The following is a 24,634-nucleotide window of genomic DNA, read 5'->3' on the forward strand; positions in this document are numbered from 1 at the left end:
GCTCCCTCCGCCGGCGCGCGGGGCGAGGCTCCCGCCGCCCGGGGTCCCTCCGCCGGCGGCCGCCCGCGCACTCCGGCTGTGCTCCGCGCCTGTCTCCAGGGTGACCTCCTCAAACAGTCCTCTGCCCGCCCAGGGCGGGCATAGTAGCTCCGTGGTCCTCTGAGCTGCCCTAAGGATGTAAGGATCTCATCGTCACTGCCCAGAGGAGGCCGCCCTGAGCCCGGCTGTGCCCCGGAGTGGCTGTGAGCTGGAGGGGAACCGGTTCGTCCTACGGCGAAGTCCTCTGGGCCCCACGCTGCAGCCCACTGAGCCCTCATCCAGTTTCTTTTCCCTGAATGCCAGGGGCAGGAGTGCCATTTCCTGGGACGGGCAATCTGAGGCACAAAGAAAGTAGAGATCCCCTTCCTTTTCCTAGACGCCTGAGGCTACTTCCCACACCCCGCTCCAAGATACTACATCACAGGGATAATTTATTGGGAGCTAATGTTTATCAGATACTTGCAAAACAATTTCCGTTTTATTTAGTTGTCCCAACAACTCTGTCAAGGAAAGGTTGTTATCCCTTTACAGATAGAGAAAATGGAGATTCTGAGATATTAAATAATGCTCAGGGCCATGCAGCATGTGGACTTCTCTCCCATGCCTTACAAGAGGGCTCCTTCACTTTTCTTCTCAACCTCTTAAAGTTTAAGAAGCTTTGCAATGGAGGCTGTTTGGGCTTGAGGACCTATCTGACATATCTAATAGGCCCTTCGTCCTTAATTTCCTTAATAATTAATTCCAGGCTCCTTCCCTCAACTCAAAGCAAACAAACCAAACCCTTGAAAGAACCCTTATACAGTGCACAATCACTGGAGATAGAAATAGACTAATGCCTCTAAGTCACTAGCCTGGCACATGTCCCTTGGTTGAGTGCTGCTTGCAGTCCGCACTAGCTTACAAGAGCAGTACACCGGGATCACGCAGAGCCAGGAATGGTCAGGACACAACCGGAGAAAGAGCAGTAAAGTATTCTGACCCATCCCAATCCCTATTCACAGACAAATAAGAACAGGAAAGGATTGTTTACTGAGTGTCTACTATGTAGTAGGCAGGAATTATTAGGTGACTAATAAAGATCATTTCATTTAATCTGTTCGTTGACCCCCTGATAATGGGATATTAACTCCATTTTTTTAAAAGGATAATGAAGAATAATTGAGTAACATGCTCAAGCCTATAGTTAAATAGTTAAATCATGGAGTTGGAATTTGTCCAACTCTAAAACCCTTTCCCTGTGCCCTATTGCCCACTTTGCCTACCCTAAACATGCAACGGAACTTTCCAGATATATGGGTAAAAGTTTAAGCGGCTGATGATAAAAAAGGTTCACAACTCAATTTATTTTTAGTTTTCATTTATTTTTCAGAAAAAAAAATCACATTTAAATAACAACTTACTCAGATATTTCATCTTGATCTCAAGTATAATTAAACTTTGTTCTGAAACGGGAACCCTTGTTGCAGTAATGTGTCATGATAAATAATTGCATATTCAGGATTTGTGAAATGGGTGATTGGGAAAATTATGAAGGAAAAAACATTTGTAAAAGTCATTATTTACAAAATAAAATGATATCCACACCTTTTCTAACTCATAAGGCAAGTAATGTTAAAATGTTCTCACGATTATCTTCAATAAATCAATACTACACATTCATGTCACCATTGCTCAACAGCGAGCTTTCCTGCAGCAAGCCCTTGCTTCTGCTGGTTTTTTTCTTGAGCACAGCACAGAAGCAGTAAAGCTTTCATCATAGACAAAGCAGTAACGGCTATGGGAATAAAAGTACTCTCTGTTGAATTACAACATGTAGGAAAAAGAGCCAGTCATCAACGTTTTACCGAGATTTAAAAAATATACTTGAGTATTTTACCCACAATTTCTTTTATAAATATTTTATGCTCAAGGGATTTTGTGAAATTATATACTCCACACAAGGTCATAAAGAAATTCAGCTTACTGTTGCTATAAAGATCATAGGGAATTCTAAATAAAGGCTACCACCAACTGAAATTCAAGTATATGCTAACAGCATTTTCCTTAAGAAAGACAACTCACTGAATTTTATTACACTTAGAAACATAGCAGAATTTCTCTGAGATTCTTTTCCTAGTCTCTCTTATTGTTAAAGTAAAAAAAAAGGTATGAAAATTAAAATCTGATCATTTCATTCATAGATTTTTCCCACAGAAAGTGAAAAATTAAAAAATATTATATATTGAAACCCAATAATATTCAAACAGTTAAAAAAGCCAGCTCTATAAATGACTGCTTGGCCTGTGGTGAAGCTCTACTCATAGATAAGATTAGCATATCATCACACCAACACTTGGCTTTTTCCAGAAAACTTACTCAACAGCAATTTTGCAACTCTCTTAAATATAGAGAGAAACAGACAGATCAGACAGGAGCCATTCTCTTTCCTGCACATCCATTTAACAAAGCAAGAATTCAATACTGACCTGCAAAGCCAACACAGCTATAAGAATGATCATCCTATCACCTCTCACAAGGAAAAGAAAAAAATCTAGCTTTGGACCTTGGGACAGTGATCCCAGCGATAGTTATTTGGTGTATTGTTTAAAATAGTTTAAAGTAATGATGCACGTATGAATAACTTAAGCATTTGTTCTGCCAAAAAAAAAAAAGGCAAAAGGGAGAGAAAATGTCAGTGAAGAAATATACAGCTGAACAAATGAGATGGATTACCGTTCGCATGATACACTCATTCGATGGAATATTTTAAAATGACAAATGGCTCGTCATCTATCAAGACAAACTCTGAATGACTTAAAAGTTGAGCTATATTTAGAGAAGTGTAATGTGATTTCAGCTTTATTCTGAATCAATTTGTCCAGGAATTTTTTAAAAGGAATTTTGCTAATTTTGTGTAAAAACAATTGATTTGCAAAATAAAGCATAGCAAAAAAGAACTGTAAAATGTTTATTAGAGTATACAGTAGTGCAAAATCTTTGCTAAATAATGTATCCCTCTCATTAAAAAAATGTTTTTTATATAGTTTCTAACAAGATTATGTAAAAATGCTGTCAGTGTTGATCTATCATGATTCAATTTCTTAAAGCTGTTTAATAAAATATTATCAAAGTTTGTTCACTAGCATTCATTCTACTCTGTAAAGAATTTGGATTGTTTTCAACAGATGGCAGCCTGATGTGCTGGTCATAAGTGCAGACTTTAAAAATGATACTTAAAAAATTAAAATACTAAAACAACTTTGCTGTTTTTATATTGACTATTTTAGGGGATAAAGTTAAATTCACTAAGATATACTCATGAAACTTATAATAGATACTAATTGATTTGAAATGGCAGAGGTTTTTCTTAAAGTTAAACAGAGACTCAGAAGCATCCTTTCAAAACATTCCTGGCTGTATTATTTGCAGTCCTTGAAGGATCTGTAAGCTGGTGTTAAAAAGAAAAATTTCTCGTTTCTTCAAGGTGTGTTTGGGAAGAAAAAAAAAGTGTTTTTGTGATTTGATAGCTTTCTTAAGCTTCATTAAAACACTAACTTTTATTATCAATGTCCGAGGGGTGGGAACTATAGCATAGGATCATGTATTCTTAGGCCACAGTGAACATTTGTCAGAACCAGTAGACCGGACACGATTTTGAAAATACTGGAATATAGGTGAATGGTAGAAGTTTCCATTACTGTCTTCTTTTCGGCATTAAGGAACACATAAAAATATATTTGCTTCCCATTGAAACATTTGTTCTTATAAGGTTAAAGATGTATTTAGAACAAGCAATCTACTATCCTGGGGGTAGAAGGAGACAATAAAAAATATAAGTCAAAGGAAAAATAACTTTAGAAGTTATACCTAGAGAATAAATTATTATACATATGGTGAATGTCAATAAGGAGGTGCTTTTCTCTCACAAAAATACTCATCGAAGATAGAAATCAGACATTAAACTTGAGGGACAATCAAGAGGTCTGACCATGATCAACTCAATACACCCTAAAATTTGACATTTCTTCAAGAAGGATATTTCAACTTTAATTAGATATTAAAATTGCAACTCTAGTTTACAGTAGATGACAGAACATCAAAGCAATGACACAGAGAAAAGCTAGCGGGTTTTCTTATGTTGCTGTTTGTTTTTTTAATATTTGGAGATTCAAATATTTGGCTCCTACCTCATTTTTCCTCATACACTCCATGCACAAAATGTAATGTAATGATGCCCATGTTTAATTCATGAATGGGGGAATGGCATTTAGATGCTGTTTGCAAAATGAAAAGCAACAACAACAATAACAACAATCACAAAAGAAGCCGAAGAATCCAATAAAGCCTCAAGATAGAACTGCACATAGTAAAAGGTAATGGGGGGTGTGTCATCAGAACACTCTTTAATCAATGTAACAGATTGATTTGTCCACTGGTATCAACAATTTAATTTGACTTATTTCAAGGAAACATAATTAAAAAAATTTTTTTTCAAGTTTGTTTTATATTTAAGAGAGAGGGAGTGAGTGGGGCAGGGGCAGACAGAGGGGGACAAATGATCTGAAGTAGGCTCTATGCTGACAGAGCCCAATGTGAGGCTCAAATTCACAAACTGCAAAATCATGACCTGAGCTGAAGGCAGACGCCTAACCAACTGAGACACCCAGGTGCCCATGGAAACATCATTTTTACTTATATTAACTTTTAAAGCAATACTTAGAGATCACCCTTTTGATATCATAACAAAATTATGCTTGCATTAAAAAAACTGCTGGTCAAAAAACCATGTAGCAAAATGAATATATTTAAACTGAATGGGATTTTTGCTGAATGCATATTTAAGGAAAAAAAGCTTAAAAAAAAAAGAGCAAAACTCCACAAACTCATCTTCTTAGTAGATATCCGCATATTTTACTGTGTCATTCAAATTTAATTGACAGCCATGGTTATTTTGGAAAAAAAAAAGAAAAGAAAAAAAAGATTGGAGCAACTCCTTTAGAATGACACCAGTCCATGCTGATAATGCATCCAGTTCAAAAGCCTATAAAATAAATCAGGTCAACTCACAAGTTACATATCCATCTGAGAGTCTCTGGCAAGGAGGGAGACATTTATTAGGACTTTGTATTTGTAGTGAGTGAGAGCTTGCAGTCTCCCTACTGTCTTAGTCTTTTAAGACATCAATATAAAGGACAGAAATATGAAAATGAGAGAATGCATTTCAGGCCACTTTGAGACAGAGACAGCATAACAGGAAAACTCTAAGGAAAAGAGAGATTTTCCTAGAAAAGCCTTGAATCTTTTTTTTTTTTAAGATTGGAGAAAGTTAAATGGACTGAGTGAAAAAATAAGCTCACTAGAAAAGTGATATTCGACTTATAGTTTAATGTCTAAAATCTGATAAAATGTCTTAACTAAGAAGGACCTCAGAGACCTATTAGGGCAGTGATTCTAAGATTTTGGGTGCTTGTCAAATACATATTCCTAAATCCCATCCCTAAAGATTTATCCATTCAATGTAAATTTACTGGTGCCTCCTATCTTCTAGGCTCTGGGGATATGGTAGTGACTGAGCCAAAATCATTGTCCTTTTAAATGAATGTTAATAGAGGTGGTCCACAAGTCATAATTTGAGAAACGTATTCTTTTCCAACAATTTTGCTTTTAGAATTACCCTTATTTTGATACTAATTTTTCATAGCACCTTTTAACCTTGGGATTCACATGGAATATGTAGAATTTATTTCCCAGAATGAACAAGCAAAACTGGCCTGCCGCTCCCTCTGCAGTCAAGATAGCTGGGTTACTTCCAGCTTCTGTGTCACTTTGGGCAAATTAATCTAAGCCTCAATGTCATCACTTATAAATTAGGAATTAAAAAGAGTACCTACAACTTTGGGGTTGATATAAGGGTTAAATGAGCTAATATCTATATTGACTGGTAGATGGTAAGCACTCAATATAAATTTTTTATTTTACATCAGTCAATTCCTGTGATTGTACAAGTTTTCTTGTGTTATGATGGTGTTTAAATGGTGTTGGTTGGGGAGGGGTGCAGATTTAAACTGCTGAAGGAACTCATTCATGGCTTTGAACTGTTTGTCTAACACAATTCCACGTGCAATTTCAGTAGAGAAAGTCCTGCTGTTAAGAAAAGCTTGAAAACTACTGGCAATCCCAATAGCTCCTTCTAAAGATGAGAAACTGAGAAGGGTAGTGATTTGTCCAATGTCACACAGCAGGAGTTAGTGGTAGAGTTAATGTAGTTACCAGGCTTCTTTGTGAAGAAGATTTAGAAGTGAAAATCTGTATAATTATTGCCTCAAACACTTTGCAGATTGAGATTGAGTAAAAATACATAAAAACAAAAATAAAGCATCTCTATTCACTCAAAACCATGTGAAATGTGGACATTCTTTCTCTATAGGTTAAATATGTTCCCAAATACCATACAGTGAATTCTCATTTTGGCTATAAGTGTAGAGAAGAACAGAGCTCTAAAAATAATTAAAAATTTAATTCTTAGGAATTATAAATTCCAACTATGGTAAAATTCAGACTAATTCTTAATAAGAATTTATTTTTAAAAATATCAAGAAAATATGGAATTTATTTTAAAAAGAAAACATACTTTCCATGTTGTCAAAATAAAGCAATATCATTCATACTTTCTATCTTGTTAGACCAGAAACTTTTAAAATCATAAATCTCAGGACATGGTGTTCTGGTTAATGAGGACTCTTTCTTTTTATTTTAACCCGGGTATTGAAAATATCACTATATACTTGCTCGTTTTGTTTAATTTTAGGAATTGATAATGAACTTGACTTAATTTTTTTAACAGCAGAGACTCTTGCATTGTCTAGGATTATTTCTCCTAATATGAATTCTTATTGTACAGTACTATGGATACAGGTATAACAGATATACACTATAAGACTAAAAAAAACCCTACCAGAATCTAAATCCCTGATATAAGTTTATTGTGTTATTCTTTGACCTGTTTTCTGAAAGGAGAAGGGATATATTCTCTAATGAAGTTCTGGTTATCGAAAGTTTAGTAATTATGAAGCCAAAGACTTCCAATCTGTTTCACAAAGACCAATAAAGGGATCATAAGAGATCTTCATAGTTTCAAATTTAGTTCCTGGAAACATTTGAATAATGTTAGGGATTATTGTAATCTATGTTTTAAATTATATTTTTTACCATATCAACAAAATTACTCTAAAAAAAACTCCCTTGTGCTTAATAATTAATCCACTCTAGAACTATATAAAATAAAATAAAATAAAATATGAAGAGCAAGGCATAAGAACCAGTAATATTTACACATTTTAATATGCTTTGTATTAATAGTCAATGTTTTTCTCATGAATTGATTACTTAAAAATGCATTTTTATATGTTTGTATGCTGGATAATTCTCAATTTTCTTAAAACTATCTGCTTACTCTCCATTGGTTTCAGTGTTTGAAGTTTCCCATGTTTTATGTAAGTGAAAAGTTTGCATTTTCTATTTTGGCTTTGAAATCAAATTGAATATCTTTACTTAAAATGAGTATATTAATAATTTGTTCAAAAACCTTCAATACTAGGCTCTTTGGGGAGCCAAGTGAGAGTGTTTGAATGGTAGTAATTCTTCTGAGGTAAAACAGACCCTTTTGAACATTCACTTGGTAGCAAGCACTGATTGAGAAGTACAAATATTAATTTAAAAATTTCCACTATAAACAATTGCCAGTCACAATCTCTTTTTAAAAGCAAGACTTACAAAATTTAATTTGATTGTAAAATTTAAAGGGCTAACGATTCTTTGTCAAATATAAGTGAATGTAAAATAAAATTTAACAACTAATGATAAATATAATAGCTTAATAACTACAGTTACTTAACAGTGTAACTTAGAAGAAGAATTGGTTTGTGTTTAAAGTAAGTTTTGTGACTTAGAGGGAATTTTAAATTTTCAGTTGGTAGAGGGGAGGTTTTACGCTGTGACCGACCCTTGAAGCGCCTCTCCGTTCTGAATCTCCACAGTGTGAGGCCAGACCAAGTAATTACAGTTTTCATCATACCTTGCCACAATGAAATCATGACATAAATTTTTGATAACACTCTTTCTGATTCCCTAAGAGTCGCAACGATTTAGTTACATATGATGAATCTTAGTCAAAAGGACATTTATTGCACAATAATATGGATAGAATTTCATTTATAAAGCTGTTTTCTCCCCTTCCCAAATGATATAAATGATAATGATTAAAATTTTCCTTCTGGACTCAAATAGGGGACTAAATTTTTTTTCTGAGATTTTAGTTTTAGTGTTTAGATTCCTGTAGCTAAAGAGAAAGATAGGTGACCACTCTCCATGCTAGATGGGACAGACTCTGTTCAGAGTAATTGTGCAAAAGCTGTTAACCAGTTCACCTATGGAAAGTCTTGAAATTTTAAAATCACGATTTTGGCTTTAGTCTAATACTATTCAGCAATCTCCGCATTTGCTAAACTGTAGAGAGAGGGGGACATAGTTAAGACTTCAACATCTTCTTTACTCTTGGTTAGAATTTCATATACTTAAACTTTAAATATGAATTGCTTTCCCTTTTTACACAAGTTATAAAAATAAGAGGCCCTGTTTACATAGTTTGCATTTTTATGAAATTTGCAGTTTGAAAAAAAAGCTTTTTAAAAAGTGATAATGCTTTTCTTGAATATGCTGTAACTTTAGAATTTTTTTCTGAAATAGTTTCTGAATTTAACCCACTAAATATTTGAAGATAGAATTTTTATTTAGCACTAGAGTAAAACATACTAAGGATTGAAGAAAAAGAAGTTTTTTCTGGTTCCACTTAATTTTCTTTGTATGTGGCACCCCCTTTATGACAGCTATCAATATTATATTTAAATTTTATATATTGACAAAATGCAATCTACCTCTGTAAGCATTGTGCCATTCAACAGTACTACTATTAAATTTACATACCACAGTTGAAATTACATCCATTTCAGGAATGTTAAAATGCTAAAACTCAAGTGTCTAACTGCCTTACTGGAATGAGTACAATTTACAAATACAATAATTACATTTTAAAACCATTAACAATATTACACCTAGAAGTAAATACTGTAAGACTGGTCACCATGGTATTGTGTGAGGGAAATCATTGCTGAAAGTCACTGACATTTCCAGCAGATATATCCCAAGTGCAGATTTTGGTTCGTTTTCATCAAACCAAAATTAAAACCTGTTTCTCATACAACAGTTCTCCAGTATAGGAATCCTCCAAATCCTTGCATACGATTTTATTAATTATCTGCCAAGTATTTTCCTGCAAAACAAAACAACATATCAACAGGTTACCTTCCGTAATGTGATTATTATGTGGGGGCAACATTTTTACTCTTCCTGCCCTGCCTGCAGAAGCCAATTACTGAACCTGAGGGGTGCGCTACTAGTATCAACGTTTTTAAGCCTTCAGTTTCCCAGAGCAGCAAGCTGTCTTTTCACATTTCCATGTATGAACCCTTCGCAGAGATTTAGGTTTTAGGATAGGTTGGGAGATTTGTTCCTGGCTATAGGAACCCAACTTATTACAAGAATAGTAACCCTATTTCCTGCGTCATTTTTGAGAGTGAAAGAGCTATAACTGATAATTACACAAGTACAGCAGCATAAAAACAAGGAGTTATCCCAAAAAGTCATTGATAAGTATAATCACCCTAGTATTGGGGACTCCTTTACCAACCAACTATTATATATGCCAAAAACTGTCTCATGGCTGTTTTCAGCTCATGGGCAACCATTTCTGATACCTGGCCTAGATTTCTTAAGGTAACATATTAAAGTGAAAGATAGAGGTGCCTGGGTGGCTCAGTCGGCTAAGCGTAGGACTTCAGCTCAGGTCATGATCTCATGGTTTGTGGGTTCAAGCTCTGCATTGGGCTCTGAGTTGGGCTCAGAGCCTCAAGCCTGCTTTTGATTCTGTGTCTCCCCTCTCTCTCTGACCCTCCCCTGCTCATGCTCTATGTTTCTCTCCCTCAAAAATAATAAATGTTAAAAAATTAAAAAAAAATAAAGTGAAAGATAAATCTTCTCAGATTTCATCTATGTCTAATAAGTCTAATATTGGGAATCCTGTTGGAGAAAAAGTTTTTAGATAAGAGGTAAATTCAAAGGCAAATAGCATTTATTTTGTTTGCCAATATAAAAAAAGTAGGATTTACTCCATTAGCTTCATGTATATAACGGGAATGACTGATCATCACCACAGAAGAAATAGAGCCAGAGCTATAATAAATAGCCAGGGCCTTTCTAATTTCTGATTTCCAGTTTACTATCCCATTTTTACCTCATTCTACAGTTGGTGTGCTTTTAAACTGGGATGATAAATGGGGATTGGGAGTGGGGAAGAGGAAGAGAAAGAAGGTGAACAAATCAGACACTATTCCTTCTTAAGAAAGAGTAGCTATGGCAACACTATTTTTTGCAAATGAAACTCACAGGATACCCACTTACCCGCAGCAAACCTTTTCTTGATGAGTGAAAACCGATACCCTGCTCCAACAAGTTCAATGTCACAACCAGAAAGGGTGCTTCCTTCACTTGTGAACTGCACAACCAATGGGGAAGGTTTGCTTGGGCCTTCAGATAACTGAAATCTTGCCAATAAAGAACCCACCCCTATAAAAAGAGTATCATTACAAGATAACAGTCAAAACAACATGATGGATAGAGTTTTGGAAATTGTATTCAAAAGTTAACATACACAATCTAACTTACTAGGCAATAGTTTATGTTTCAGTGACAAAATGAAAGAAATTTATCATGAAATATTATGAGGAACTCTTTTTGCACACCAATGAAAGTGTAATTCAGCCAAATTGCACTTTAAAATTTGGGAGCATGCTACTTGGAAGGCAATGCCTTTTCCAAGCTATGATTAATATCAGAGGAAAGTGAGAAATACCTAATTATCAGGGATACAAAATGAAATCTGACACAAAATGAAAACATGTCTCATAAAAAGCTCTTCTCTGTTGAAGAATAGTCTAATGTGGGGTTGGACAGAAAAGGAAGTGAAGGATTCATTGAGAAATGATTTGCTTTTATTGGTTGAAATAAGTATATATCAAAATAAAGTGAAATATTTTGCTTGTTTTTAATGCTAAGTGTATTTTGGTTAATAGTTTTCTAATACCTGAAAGTTATTTCAGCTTTAAATATTAATTAAAATAAAGCCTATGATGACATTACCTCCATTTTCTGACTTCTGAGAAATATCAGGAATCTTCCACAATATTCTTTGTTGTTCAGCATTCCTAAAAATAAAATAGGTAAAAGGCTTTTGCATATGCAAAGGTTTTTGTTTAATGGATGCTGTATTTTTTCTAGATAGTGCTATCTTAAAAAAATCTTGAAAATGTGAACAATCTAAGCTTTATCTTTCTACCTACATACCTATCTATGCATCCATCTATCCATTCATCTATAATTCTCTCTTTTTTCTGTTCCTGTAACTAGCCACAACACTGCTAGATAGGAAAACATGTAGAGGTCAGGGAGTTAAATTTTTTTGACACATCTACTGAAAACATAGATGAGAACTGTTAACCAATTAATTTAGGTAACTTAAGCTGGAGCTATCATATGGCTGACTTTTTTTTTTTTTAATGTTCTCCTTTTTGCTTCTAAGAAAAGCAAAAAGAAAAACTAGAGTATTTTTTTCTAAGAGAATAAGTTCTTTTTAACAGCTGCTATTGGTACTCAGTGTCTAATCAGTATTTATTCCCATACCTTCTCTAGTGATGCCTTTTTATAGTTCAGAGGCTATAAAACAAAACCCTACATTTCTTAGATGCTCCTGTAGTTAGGGTCCTAGATGCATAGTACGGTCTACCAATTAGATGCACTGCTTGAGATTTGGAGGATGGAAGGGAGGCAGAGGCCATTTTCCTGCCACTTTCGTGGCTGTTTTCTGCTGGCCAGCAACCTAACTGAGATGTGGGGATCTTCTAACAAAGTGCTCCAGGCTCTAGTTCTCTGAGTGTGGAGAAGTAGTTAAGGCAGTGCTGGTAGGAACTCTCATCCTTGGATCACCATGGCAGCGGTGTGTTCTTGCATTCAATGGCTCCATTGGGTAGCTCCCATATTTCTGCTTCTTGATTGTGGCGAGGTAGCAGCTTCCTTGGCAGGCCAGTTCTGCAGTGTTTTGGGAAACATTCTTGGAGATCTAGCCTAAAGCTTATTCCTCTAGCACTTCCATCATCATGTAAGCATCTAAATTTCTGTGTTAAATCATTTTCTGCTTAAAATTACAGAACATAATGGTTGCTATTCCCTGCTCTGAACCCTGACACATAGGAAACACAAATGCTAAGAATTCTGTGATTGCTTTGCCCAGAAAGAGCCCACTGGTAAAGAGGGAGGGGACTGGGAGCTCCTTACCAGACTGCTGGTGGAAGAACAGCCTGGAGCTTGGTTACCCCTCCGTCTATGGGGACCAGGAACTGCACATTGTTGAGAGCCACAGCCGTTGTCATTGCATCCGTATTGTATTTGTAATCTATGCGCAGGTCAGTGCTTGCCGGCTCACACCGCCAGTTCACTGCCAGGTTCAGAGGTGTGGACTGAATGCCCTGGGCAGATACCTTGCCGAACACAGCAAAGAGAATATTTAAGTCTCAACCATTAGTCTAAAACAAAGCCAGAAGCTCTGATTATCTCCCATGGGAATACTCTTAGCTATAAAATGCCATAATGTTGTTGGTGCTGCTCACAAATGAGCTCTCTGTAAATATCACTGTGAAGGGTGCCCTGTGAAAGAGAGCTGGGTGCTACAAGTAAATTGTTACAGGTTAAAAACATAAAATCTGTCACTAAAATCTCCATAGCACTTTAGAGCTTACAATGCACTTTAGGTCAATCAGGGAGGTGGGAAGGAGCTGGTTAGTTGCCAAGGCCAAGGAGTTAGACAGTCTTGGATGTGAGTTCCGTTACTTACAAGCTGATCTTGGACCAGTCACTAAACCTCTCTGAGCCTTAGTTATCTCTTCATCTGCCAAAGGGGAATTATAGTAATAATGTCCCCCTAGAATTGTCAGGAAGATTGAAGATATTTTATATGAACAGTCAGCATAGGGCCTAGCTCTTAGTAAAAGCACTAACATTTTCATACAGATTACCTGATAATACTCTTATCATACTTCCTCTTCAAAACACACCAGTGAGTTAGACAAAGCAGATTATTATTACTCCTTTGGGATCTGCCAGAGTGAGCTCTTGAACCCAAGTCCTCTAACTAACTGGGTACATTCTACTGTCTCCTGTCAATTCTAGTTAGAATCAATGGTGAGTTTGACCAAGGAAAAGCCACATTTGCAGAATCGGTAGTATTGTCTTATCTAAAGATAATAATACCAACTTGATTTCTGGGTCCACAGTGACAAGTTCACAATGCTATTACGCTTTGATTGTTCACTGACGATGCTCTAGGAGGGTCTTCTTTTGCCAGCACACGTACGGACACTGCAGTGGCTGTGTGGGTGATGTCTATGCCCTTGCAGGGTTTTTTTAAAGTTTATTTTTTTATTTTGAGAGAGAGAGAGACAGAGAGACAGAGAGAGTGCACGTGTGGGCTGGTGTGGGGCAGAGAGAGAGGGAGGCAGAGAATCCCAAGCAGACTGCATGCTGTCAGTGAAAAGCCCGACATGGGGCTCAGTCTAATAGATCACAACCTGAGCCTAAATCAAAAGCTGGACGCTATACCAACTGAGCCACCCAGGCGCTCCATGGCCTTGCAGTTTTATTCATGGAGTATGAGTTTTGCCAATTTAAAAGACTATAAACCGCTCTGTATTGGCCTAGCAGTGCCAGCACAGATGGACGCCATGGGGAAGGGGTCTGAGGGCAGGTTGAGCTCACAGGGAAGCAGTGGTTGCTGCAGAAACGAGCCCTGATATGGGGTCTTTTATAACATGACAGACGTGGCTTTCCATGACAATTTTAGTTAGATAACTATTATATGTTTTTATACTTGAAATATTTTTAGCAGCACAGGCATCTGCAAAGGAACTGTGCTTTGGAAATATTTTATATAAGGTAAATCAAAAGCAGAGCAGACTGACTCCTCCCCGCCTGTCTCTGCCCTCTGTCTCAGTGGTGGTTCTTGACTTCACAGTGGCTCCTCTACCCAGTGACAGTGCTTTTTGAATTTGTACAGGTGTGTTTTTGATTGGATGTTTGGATGTTCCTGTTGGCCAGAAATGAAACATGCTGAGATTTGAGGGCAATCCCACAAAATGCTTGTTGTGATTCCTATCCAATTCCTTGTGTGGTTGGAAAACAGCACGGGCACAACTAAACAACAAACGGGGTTCCTCAGAGCTCACTTTAAAACAAAATGGCAGGCCTGCGGCTACTTATATTTTACAAATATTTTACAATATTTAGGCTATTAGTTCCTCACAACAACCTATAAAACATCCAGGTAGGACTGTTATTCAACATAGTGTTAGAAGTAATAGCCTCAGCAATCAGACAACACAAAGAAATAAAAGGCATCCAAATCAACAAGGAGGAAGTCAAACTCTCACTCTTTGCAAATGACATGATACTCTATGTGGAAAACCCAGAGACTCCACCAAAAACCTGCTCAAACTGATCTACAAATTCAGCAAAGTTGCAGGATATAAAATTAATGTACAGAAATTGGTTGCATTTCTATGCGCCAGTAATGAAGCAGCAGAAAGAGAAGTCAAGGAATCGATCCCATTTACAATTGCACCAAAAGCCATAAAACACCTAGGAATAAACCTAACCAAAGAGGTGAAAAGTCTATACACTGAAAACTATAGAAAGCTTATAAAAGAAAGTGAAGATGCACACACACAAAAAGGAAAAACATTCCTTGGTGGATAGGAAAAACAAATACTGTTAAAATGTCTATACTACCCAAACCAATCTACATATTCAATGCAATCTCTATCAAAATAACACCACATTCTTCACAGAGCTAGAACCAACAACCCTAACATTTGTATGGCACCAAAAAAGACCCTTATAAATAGCCAAAGCAATCTGGAATAAAAAAGCAAAACCAAAACTGGAGGCATTACAGTTCTGGACTTCAAGCCGTATTACAAAGCTGTAATCATCAAGACAGTATGGTACTGGCACAAAAACAGACACTCAGATCAATGGAACAGAATAGAGAACCCAGAAATGGACCTAAACATGTATGGCCAACTAATCTTTGACAAAGCAGGAAAGACTATCCAGTGGAAAAAAAGACAGTCTCTTCAGCAAATGGTGTTGGGAAAACTGGACAATGACATGCCAAAGAATGAACCTGGACCACTTTCTTACACCATACAGAAAAATAAACTCAAAAAGGATGAAAGACCTAAATGTAAGACAGGAAGCCATCAAAATCCAAGAGGAGAGAACAGGCAACAACCTCTTTGACCTCAGCCACAGCAACTTCTTACTTGACATGTCTCCAGAGGCAAGAAAAACAAAAGCAAAAATGAACTACTGGGACCTCATCAAGATAAAAACTTCTGCACAGTGAAGGAAACAATCAGTAAAACTAAAAGGCAACCGACGGATTGGGAGAAGATATTTGCAAATGACATATTGAATAAAGGGTTAGTGTCCAAAATCTATAAAGAACTTATCAAACTGAACACCCAAAAAACAAATAACCCAAGAAGAAATGGGCAAAAGACATGAATAGACACTTTTCTAAAGAAGACATCCCAATGGCTAACAGACACATGAAAAAATGCTCAACATCACTTATCATCAGGGAAATACAAATCAAAACCACTTGTCCAAATGGTTAAAATGAACATCTCAGGTAACAACAGATATTGGCCAGGATGCAGAGAAAAAGGAACCCTTTTGCACTGCCGTTGGGAATGTGAACTGGTAAAGCCACTCTGGAAAATTGTATGGAGGTTCCTCAAAAAATTAAAATAGAATTACATTACAACCCAGTAATTGCACTACTAGGTATGTACCCGAAGGATATAGGAGTGTTGTTTCAAAGGGACACATGCACCCCAACGTTTATAGCAGTGTTGTTGACAGTAGCCAAAGTATGGAAGGAGCCCAAATGTCCATCGGTGGATGAATGGATAAAGAAGATGTGGTGTATATATATGAAATCCTACCACTTGCAACAACATAGATGGAACTAGGGGGTATTAGGCTAAGCGAAATTAGTCACTCAGAGAAAGACAAATATCATATGACTTCACTCATATGTGGAATTTAAGATATAAAACAGAGAAACATAAGGGAAGGGAAGCAAAAATAATATAAAAACAGGGAGGGGGCAAACCGTAAAAGACAAATACAGAGAACAAACAGAGGTTTGCAGAGGGGCTTGGGGAGGGGAGGATGGGCTAAGTGGGCAAGGAGGCATTAGGAAGGACCCTTGTTGGGATGAGCACTAAGTGTTAAGTGTAAGTAATAAATCACTGAATTCTACTGAGATCATTTTTACACTATATTTTAGCTAACTTGGATGCAAATTATAATTAAAAAACCCATCTAGGTAAGAATTATTATTATCTTTATTTGCAGGTGAGGAAACAGAGATTCAGGGAGATTAAGTGCCTAAAGTCAGTGTCCAGTAGGAAGCTGACTTAATTCCAGAATTTAGTTTCTTGCCTACACTGTAATACTTTACACCCACCTCCTGTTGCAGTAGGTGAATTTTGTCTACTTTCTAGGTTCATTTAATGACAGATAGAATGGAGACTTAAAAAAAGTATCCCACAGGATTTAAAAGTTAAAAAAATGTTTTTAATCTGAAGTGAAAATGTAGATGTGGTATTTGTAATGCACATCTGGGAAAAACAACAACTACAGTTTTATTTTTACCCTTGTGGGCATAAGAACCATGCATGTGCCTTGAAATTTAACTTCTCATTCAGGGAAAACTTTCACTGGAGTTTCCTTTTCTCACTCCTTTTAATTTTCTCAGAAGCTTAAAGCAGTCATTAATGTGTTTAAATGTTTTGGAAATAAAAGTTAAATAAAATTAATTTTAAATCATATTTTGTACAAGTGATGAATTTCTGTGATATCACATCCTTGTTTAGTGTATTGATGATGTCCAAAGCTGAGATGATACTATTCTTACAGGACAAACATGACATTCATTTACATTTTTGTAAAATGTACCATCATATAGATACTTTCCTTTTAGTGTTTTCCTTACAATATAAATAAGTGTTTTCCAACCCATAGGGTGTATTATCACCACAGTGAGCTAGTTTACCAATATTTATAATCTCAATTATTGAAATTTTCTGAAACTTCATTTTTATAGTCTCCAAGTTGCCTTATAAGTTTCTATTCTTATAAATTATAGCTTTTGAGTTAGACTGAAAGGAATGTTATTTTATTTGCTTTTAATTAATGTTAGACATGTTAGAAGACACAATTATAATGTGCAAGAGACAGGCACCCTGACCATATGAATCGGCTTACCTGATATTTGAGCATGTCCACATTATAATATGTAGCCTGGGGTTTTTGTTCCGACACTTTCTTTAGGTGAGTCATCAAATTTGGCATGTTCACCCAGAATTCCTTGGTATTGGCATCATTTTGAGTATTATCGCTATTCAGTTGGGAAGGAAAAATTGTTGAGTAGCATCTTGTGACAAATATTATCCACTCAAAGAAACATCTTAGCAAAGTGTCATCTGATTTCTATATACACCTATGACGATCTATAAAGATCATATTGCTAACCATAGTATAGCTTCCGTATAATTGCAGTTCTGAATGGTATTATGTTAATAGATTAATACACATAAGGAAGTATGATTGTATTGCTATGAATTTCAGTGAGTGCCCAGTAATATCAACCAATCCTGATGATAACTGGTTGCTTTAAAGAGTGAATTATTTATTAACCCAAACTTAATAGCCCTTTCTACATGACCACCATTTCCTCTGAATTAGTCAGTTAATGCAATCACGGAGTTGAGTACATTGATTTTTTTTTTTAAATTGACTTGAACAGTAGTTTCTCAGAAATTACTGAGTTACATATTTGGCCAAAGGTAAACACAGTCTTTATCTCCAACTGAGAAGAAAAGGGTGATCCTAAAACTACTATGGTATTTCATCTGAGAGCATCTAAATCAGGAAATAGTCACTGCACCTACAATATGATCCTGGCATTTAGGTGATAATAATGAGGTAGTTACAATAGAGAAGTACAGTCTTGATGCATTCAAGAATCTGATATTCTTAAGGATTTGTTAGCTTAGCTCTGATGTCTCTCCATACATCATTCACCCAGTGTATCTTGAAAATGCTGGTCTCAGTGATAAACAGAATGAATCAAGAGTGTGAGCCACCTCTATTCACTTTCCACATAGGAAACGGAGGAAACTGAGTGTCCAAGTAATTCAGGAACCTGATATACAATTCACTTACTGAATGGAAATTAGGGGTTAAGAAGATAGGATGACAGTAATAAAATGATGAAGACAGGTCAAAAGTAAGTTGTTATGATTCAGCCTCCAAAAGTCAAAAAAATTATGAGTCAAAAAAATATCAGGGCTTTAAAAACACTGCTGATCTGTTAGGAGGGAGTGGCTTTGGGGTGGGGGCAGTCTCCACTGACTTCTGTGTCTGCCTCTGGGCCCTGGTAAGGTTGTTGAGGACAAAACAGAGCTTCATAACTCTGGGCATGTAGGATGTGGAAGAAAAAGATTCCTGGCCCCTGAGGCACTGTCCTGGGCAAAACTGCGCTAAGAATGCTGATGAGGTCTGTCTAAACTTTTATTACCTAATAGCATTCACGTTACCCAGAGGCTGGAGATAAGAGTGATAGAGAGTCAGTGAAATTACGTACTTTGCTTACGGGTAACAGCCAATAAGTAACAGAGTCAGGATTCCAACCCAGGTCAGTATACTACAGGTTATATTTTCCCACTGTACCAAAACAGAGGTACAGAATGAATATCTAGAAATATGTCGTTATTTGGTACTAAGTAGATCTGAATAGTTGGGAAAATTTCAATGACACTATTCTAAGTTTAATAACAAAGTAAGGTAAGTCATATATCTACGATTATTCCTCAGAGAACTTGCTTTAATAAATATTCAAGAAAGCTTTGCCAATCAAGTAGTGATGCTGTTTACATGCAGAAGTGATTCTTGAATGCTCAAGAAGTCTGGAGAATTCTTTAGTCTTATGATTGGCTTCACAACTCTTCCTGAATATTCGTTACAAGCAAACTCCTTCCATAAAGGAAAGTAGAAGTAAACTTCAATTTGGTCCCTCTCGAGGGGTTGCAAACTCAAAGGTCTTCAGGTGCCAAGCTGTGAACCTAAATGAAGTTTCGGAACACAGAATGAGAGGAGTGGTGGGTCTAAGGCAATAGGTGCTAAAAGGCCTGCATTGTGATGGAGAATAATGCTTTTGCTTATGCTGCCTTTTAACAAGCAGGACTGGTGATAGTGGTGCTAGAGCCGGGCCTGCATGACAGACCCACATGGGCTACATGGCCAGGGCTTCCCGATCACACCCCCGACACGGTAACCAAATATTTAGAGTTCATGAGTCCAAATTAATGAGCATTTTTATTCTTGTCTTAGCAAATAATAATAGTAATGTAAGGGCCTATATACTATTTTATCAGGCAAAAACAGACTCAGAGTGTTATTTAATTCAATTCATAGGACTGCTATATTAATATAAGTATAAAACTCTTGCATACATGTTTAAAAACTTGGCCACATAAAAGTCTAAAATGCAACAAAAACTGAACCATTCACACTCATCTTGTTAATAAACCAGTGAGATGATGGCACATAACTCCTAGTTTCAGACGGAGGAGCCTTGAAAAATGGAACTCACTGGCTCAGTGTGAACATCAAAAACAAGGAGGGAAAGAAAATGAAATAAGAAGTTGCTGATTTCCAGTCTTGTTTGTTTTACATTTATTTTTCACTTAGTGCATGACTGTGTATTTCCACACTTTTAAACCTGGAATCAAATTTGCCAGTTAAACCAACACAAGGACCAAAGAGGGGGAGGTGATCTTGGAAGTCACCCGACAGACCTGTGACTGTTTTGTTACCACTGGAGTGAACACGTCTGACTCAGTGAAGAAAGCAACTATGCTGGTCCTTAAATTCTTAATACCGACAACCTTTAGGTATTTCTACATAAATACCCAGGTTGACTAAATTCTTTAAATGATAGTTGTTCATTCATTGAACAAATGTTAGTTAAGTCCTTATTAGATGCCAGGTGCAGTGGAAAGTACTAAGGATGTGGTGGTGAACTAAGAGATTTGTTCCATTCTCTCAGTCTGGATTTTACAGTTGGGGGAGACGGATGAATGAAGAAACACAAATAGATAGATAATTATTAATTCTAGCAAGAGCAACAAAGGGAAAGAATAAGATACCTTGAGAGGGAATAACGAGAGGGCATGTTTAGTTTAAGAATGGGGGTTGGGACTGGAAGAGGAGTGGAAGGGTCAGGAGAGACCAAGCAGAGCTGAAATCTCAAGAGTGAGGCAGAGTCAGGTGAAGAGGGACAGACATAGTATTGGAGGCGGAGGTAACATGCACAGAAATGCCAACTTGTTCTTAAGACTGGCAAGCCTGGCTGGAGCCACAAGGATTCTGAGGGAGGACAGTGGGAAATGGTAACACAAAGGCAGTGGTAATAAGTTTGCATTCAGGTATAGATGCAATGCAAGGCCACTTGAGCGTTATATGAGGATGACCTGACTCAAGTCATGAGTCATTCAGCTGTTGTGTAAAAAATGCAGGAAGGGGGCAAGCTTGGATGCGGGAAGAGAAAGACAAAAAGCATTTTCAGTGGTCCAAGAAAATGACAGTGGTCACTTGGAAAGGGGAGGTCACATAATAAAGAAAAAAAATGGCCACTTTAGAGAGAGATTTTTAAGTAAAATATCAGGACTTAATGATAAGAAGCTGTCAAGAATGACATTTTTTATCTCATTCATTGCCAATAATTAACTTTTATAGTTGATCATTTTTAATAGCTCCATACACGTGTATATTTGTGTATATTTGCATGTAGCTACATATGATATGTCCATGTTCAGATTTAATAGTTAGAAAATGTGGAAAAGTATATTTATATAAATAAATTCACGTAAGCTTCTTGAAATGTATGTAAAGTTCCATTAAAACAATTACCAGTACTGCAAAATTATATATGTCACAAAAAAGACTTTCAAACTCATGTGAAGACTAGCTCACAGTTCAAATATCATTTGACTTTTAAAGATGCTAATACAACAAATGGATTTTATTCCTTTTATTGGGCTTATTTCCCACTATCCTCATCCACTGTTTACTGACGGTAAGTAAAGAGACAATGAATAAACAAACTGTCACTAATACAGATTTTATTACTCTAAATGTCTCTTCAGCCCCTTGAGATAGTTGGCCATTAGAATACAGATAAGCATAGACACATGATCACACATTTTTGACAGGTAGCAAACTTCTGGGTTGAATCTACAAATGTATCTGAGTAGCGGTAATTTCTCTACCATGCTATATTTTCGCTAAGGTATATCCTTCATCTAAGTATCCAGTGCTAAGCTACACACATCTCTAAAAAAAAATGTGTAAAATATATTTACCAGCAGAGAAGTTGGGGATTTGGCAGGACATGTTCTAACCTGCTGAAATTTATCACCCGAAAAGTCAGAGCAGCTGGCGATGGATTGTTGGCAAAGTGTCTGGTGATGCCGGCAGGAAAAGACAACACCATCTCGCCAGTAATCTTCACGATACATCTGGCATATCAAAACACATGAGAGAAAAGAGAGAGAGGAAGCCCATGTCAATAAGCTGTGAATCAAAACAGTTGCAAAACAGAAGTGATTTGTGCAGCAATATTACAATAGCAGGAGAGACAAAAGGTAAGCTCTTAAACAATTCTACTGTCAACTACTAAATCATTTCTACGACCCAAGATACAAGGTTCGTGTTAACACTTATCCAAAAAGGTCGCTATCTGTTGAATATGTGTTTGAACTGTAAGAAGAAAAACGCAGCTTTTTTTTCTTTCTGTAGAAACGTCTATCTGTTCACCTCACAAACAGAATCATCTATTCTGTCTTTGCTTTCTGAATCTTTGGCAACATATTTGAAGATAATAAGTCAAGCGCACAGCATTATCACATTATTGACTGGGACTTATTTTAGTTCTCAGTAACATGATTGATGTCTTGAACATGTTCTTTTCTGTAGTGAAGAGGTAAACTTCTGGCTTCCATTGAATTGTATCTTTATTCCATGTCTATTTGGTTAAAACTATAAAAATCAGTCATACAAGTTAGTACAATAAGATGATAATTTGAAAGGAAGAATAATATTTTTTTTTAAAAAGCACTTTGTTGAGGCATGATTGACATTCAATAAATGGCACTTGTTTGTAGTGTAAAAGTCCATAATTTAAAAAAATTTTAATGTTTTTATTTATTTATTTATTTATTTATTTATTTATTTATTTTTGAGAGACAGAGAGAGAGACAGTGCAAGCAGGGGAGGGTCAGAGAGAGAGGGAGATACAGAATCTGAAGCAGGCTCCAGGCTCTGAGCTAGCTGTCAGCACAGAGCCCGACGCGGGGCTTGAACCCATAAACCGTGAGATCATGACCTGAGCTGAAGCCAGACGCTTAACCGACTGAGCCACCCAGGCGCCCCTTAATTCCATAATTTTTAATACGTTTTACATCTGTGAAGCCATGACACAATCAAATTAATGAACATACCCAGTATCCCTTGGAATAGCCTCACGCATTTCTGTGAATCTCCCTGCTACCTTTCTGCCTATCCCTAAGCAATTACTAGCATAAGTTTTCTGACACTGCTTATTAGTTTGTGCATTCTGGAATTTCATGTAAATGGAATCATAAAGTGTATGATGTTTTTTTCATGTGGCTTCTTCCACTCTGTAATTATTTTGAGATTCATCTATGTAGTATGCGCATCAATAGTTCGTGACTTTTTATCACTGTGTAGCATATGGCTATCCCACAGGGTTTTTTTTTTTAATCCATTAATTTGTTGAAAAACATTTGGACTCTTTCTAGATTTTAAGTCTTACAAATACAGCTGTGATGAATGTATCTGTACAATTCTTTGCATAGACATATGCTCTCATTTCTGTTGGTAAATGTAGGAGGGGAATCACTGGATCATACTTAAATCAAGTAGGATTAATTCACCAACTTTGTTCTTTTTCAAAATTGTTTTGGCTTCTGTTGGCCTTTTGCATTTCAATATGAAATTTAAAATCATTGTGTCAATTTCTATATAAAATGAATGTAGTTCCGATTCACCCTTTATTGCCTGCACTGAGAAAATTATTGGGCCCTTTGTATAGACTTGTTCTTTGCCAGCAGGCACTATGCTTAATTTTGTCAGTAGAGGGCGCTAAAAGGACATTGTAGAAAGATTTTTCCTTCCTGGTTCCAGGGCACTTGCTAGGCGGGCTCCAGAAGTACTTAGAGTATATGTAGTGCCAGCCTCTGCACGGAGGCTTATGCGTGACCTCTGCAGAGCACGTGGCATCCCCAGTGTGTGGGTACGGCAGCCCATGTGGCTTTGATGGTATCTGGTGGTACAGGCAGCTTTCCTAGTCTGGTCCCTGAAGGGCATGTGTCTGGCCTACCCCAGTGCCCAGATCCTGAAATGCAATGCAGGTGGGTCCTCTGGCTCCTGGCTCCTGTCATGTGCACACCTCCTCCACAGCTGGCTTCTGCAGTGCACGGTGGTGCCCACCATGTGGCCATTGGCTTCCCCTGTCATCTCCTAAGGCAGTTTGTAGTGGAGTATGCCTCAGTTTGACAACTCCTCATAAACAGCTGGGAGTCTGCTGGACTTCCACCATGTCACGTCTGAAAACCCTTAAGGAAGAAAGCTCGGGCATTCATAGGGCACACCTCACCCTTCAGGGGTTGTTGTCCTTTACCTGAGATCCAGTGTCTGGCAAACCACTGTTTATATGTTTTGTCCACTTTCAAGGCATTTTCAAGTAGAGATAAATCGGTCCCTGTTACTACACGTTAGCCAGAAGCAGAAACCTCAAAAGGATTATTCTTCTTTGGGAAACAGCAAACATTTAAAATGAGTGAACTTCTTTATGACTTCCTTTACATCTGGATAACTTACCCTTGTACTAGTTCTACAACTCTTACGTTCAGGACTGTACTTTCTAGGGAAATTGAGGTGAACGGAAACTGTTCAACATCTGAGCACAGGGAACTTCATTTGCCCCATGGTATGCTGTGTACCTATGATCGATGAGATACATGTGGCTCAGGGGAGATGGCCCTTGGTGCATATTTAAAATAGCTCATGGGACGAAAGGCTATAGCCTCAAACATATAAGCCTAGTTTGAGGTCAAGGGTGGAGGGCAGGTAAGCTTCCTAAGGTAGCCATGTTCCACTCCCTCTCCCCTCATTCAGATACTGTCATCCATAACTGCACCGCGCTGCATGAAAATTTTGGTTTCTGGAAGTTTGCACTTTCATCTCTTCTAGAGAGTACTGCCGATCTCCCCGTTTGGATGCCAATTCTGTGGCCTTC

General features: G+C 37.1%; 1 protein-coding gene across 1 annotated transcript in view; it reads right to left on the reverse strand.

Annotated features, from left to right (window-relative positions):
* Window positions 1–7,340: 7,340 nt before the first annotated feature.
* SGIP1 (SH3 domain GRB2 like endophilin interacting protein 1) overlaps window positions 7,341–24,634 on the reverse strand; it is a 208,349-nt gene continuing 191,055 nt past the window's right edge. Inside the window, exons 23-28 of the mRNA XM_029948816.1 lie at window positions 21,678–21,833; window positions 17,518–17,650; window positions 12,463–12,665; window positions 11,272–11,336; window positions 10,534–10,698; window positions 7,341–9,346 (exon numbers count right to left, since the gene is read on the reverse strand). Of these exons, the coding sequence (XP_029804676.1) occupies window positions 9,324–9,346; window positions 10,534–10,698; window positions 11,272–11,336; window positions 12,463–12,665; window positions 17,518–17,650; window positions 21,678–21,833 (745 nt within the window). The 3' untranslated portion in view covers window positions 7,341–9,323. The remainder of the gene's footprint in view (window positions 9,347–10,533; window positions 10,699–11,271; window positions 11,337–12,462; window positions 12,666–17,517; window positions 17,651–21,677; window positions 21,834–24,634) is intronic.

The sequence above is a fragment of the Suricata suricatta genome, chromosome 8 (assembly GCF_006229205.1).
Source record: "Suricata suricatta isolate VVHF042 chromosome 8, meerkat_22Aug2017_6uvM2_HiC, whole genome shotgun sequence".
In the NCBI taxonomy this organism is placed as follows: domain Eukaryota; kingdom Metazoa; phylum Chordata; class Mammalia; order Carnivora; family Herpestidae; genus Suricata; species Suricata suricatta.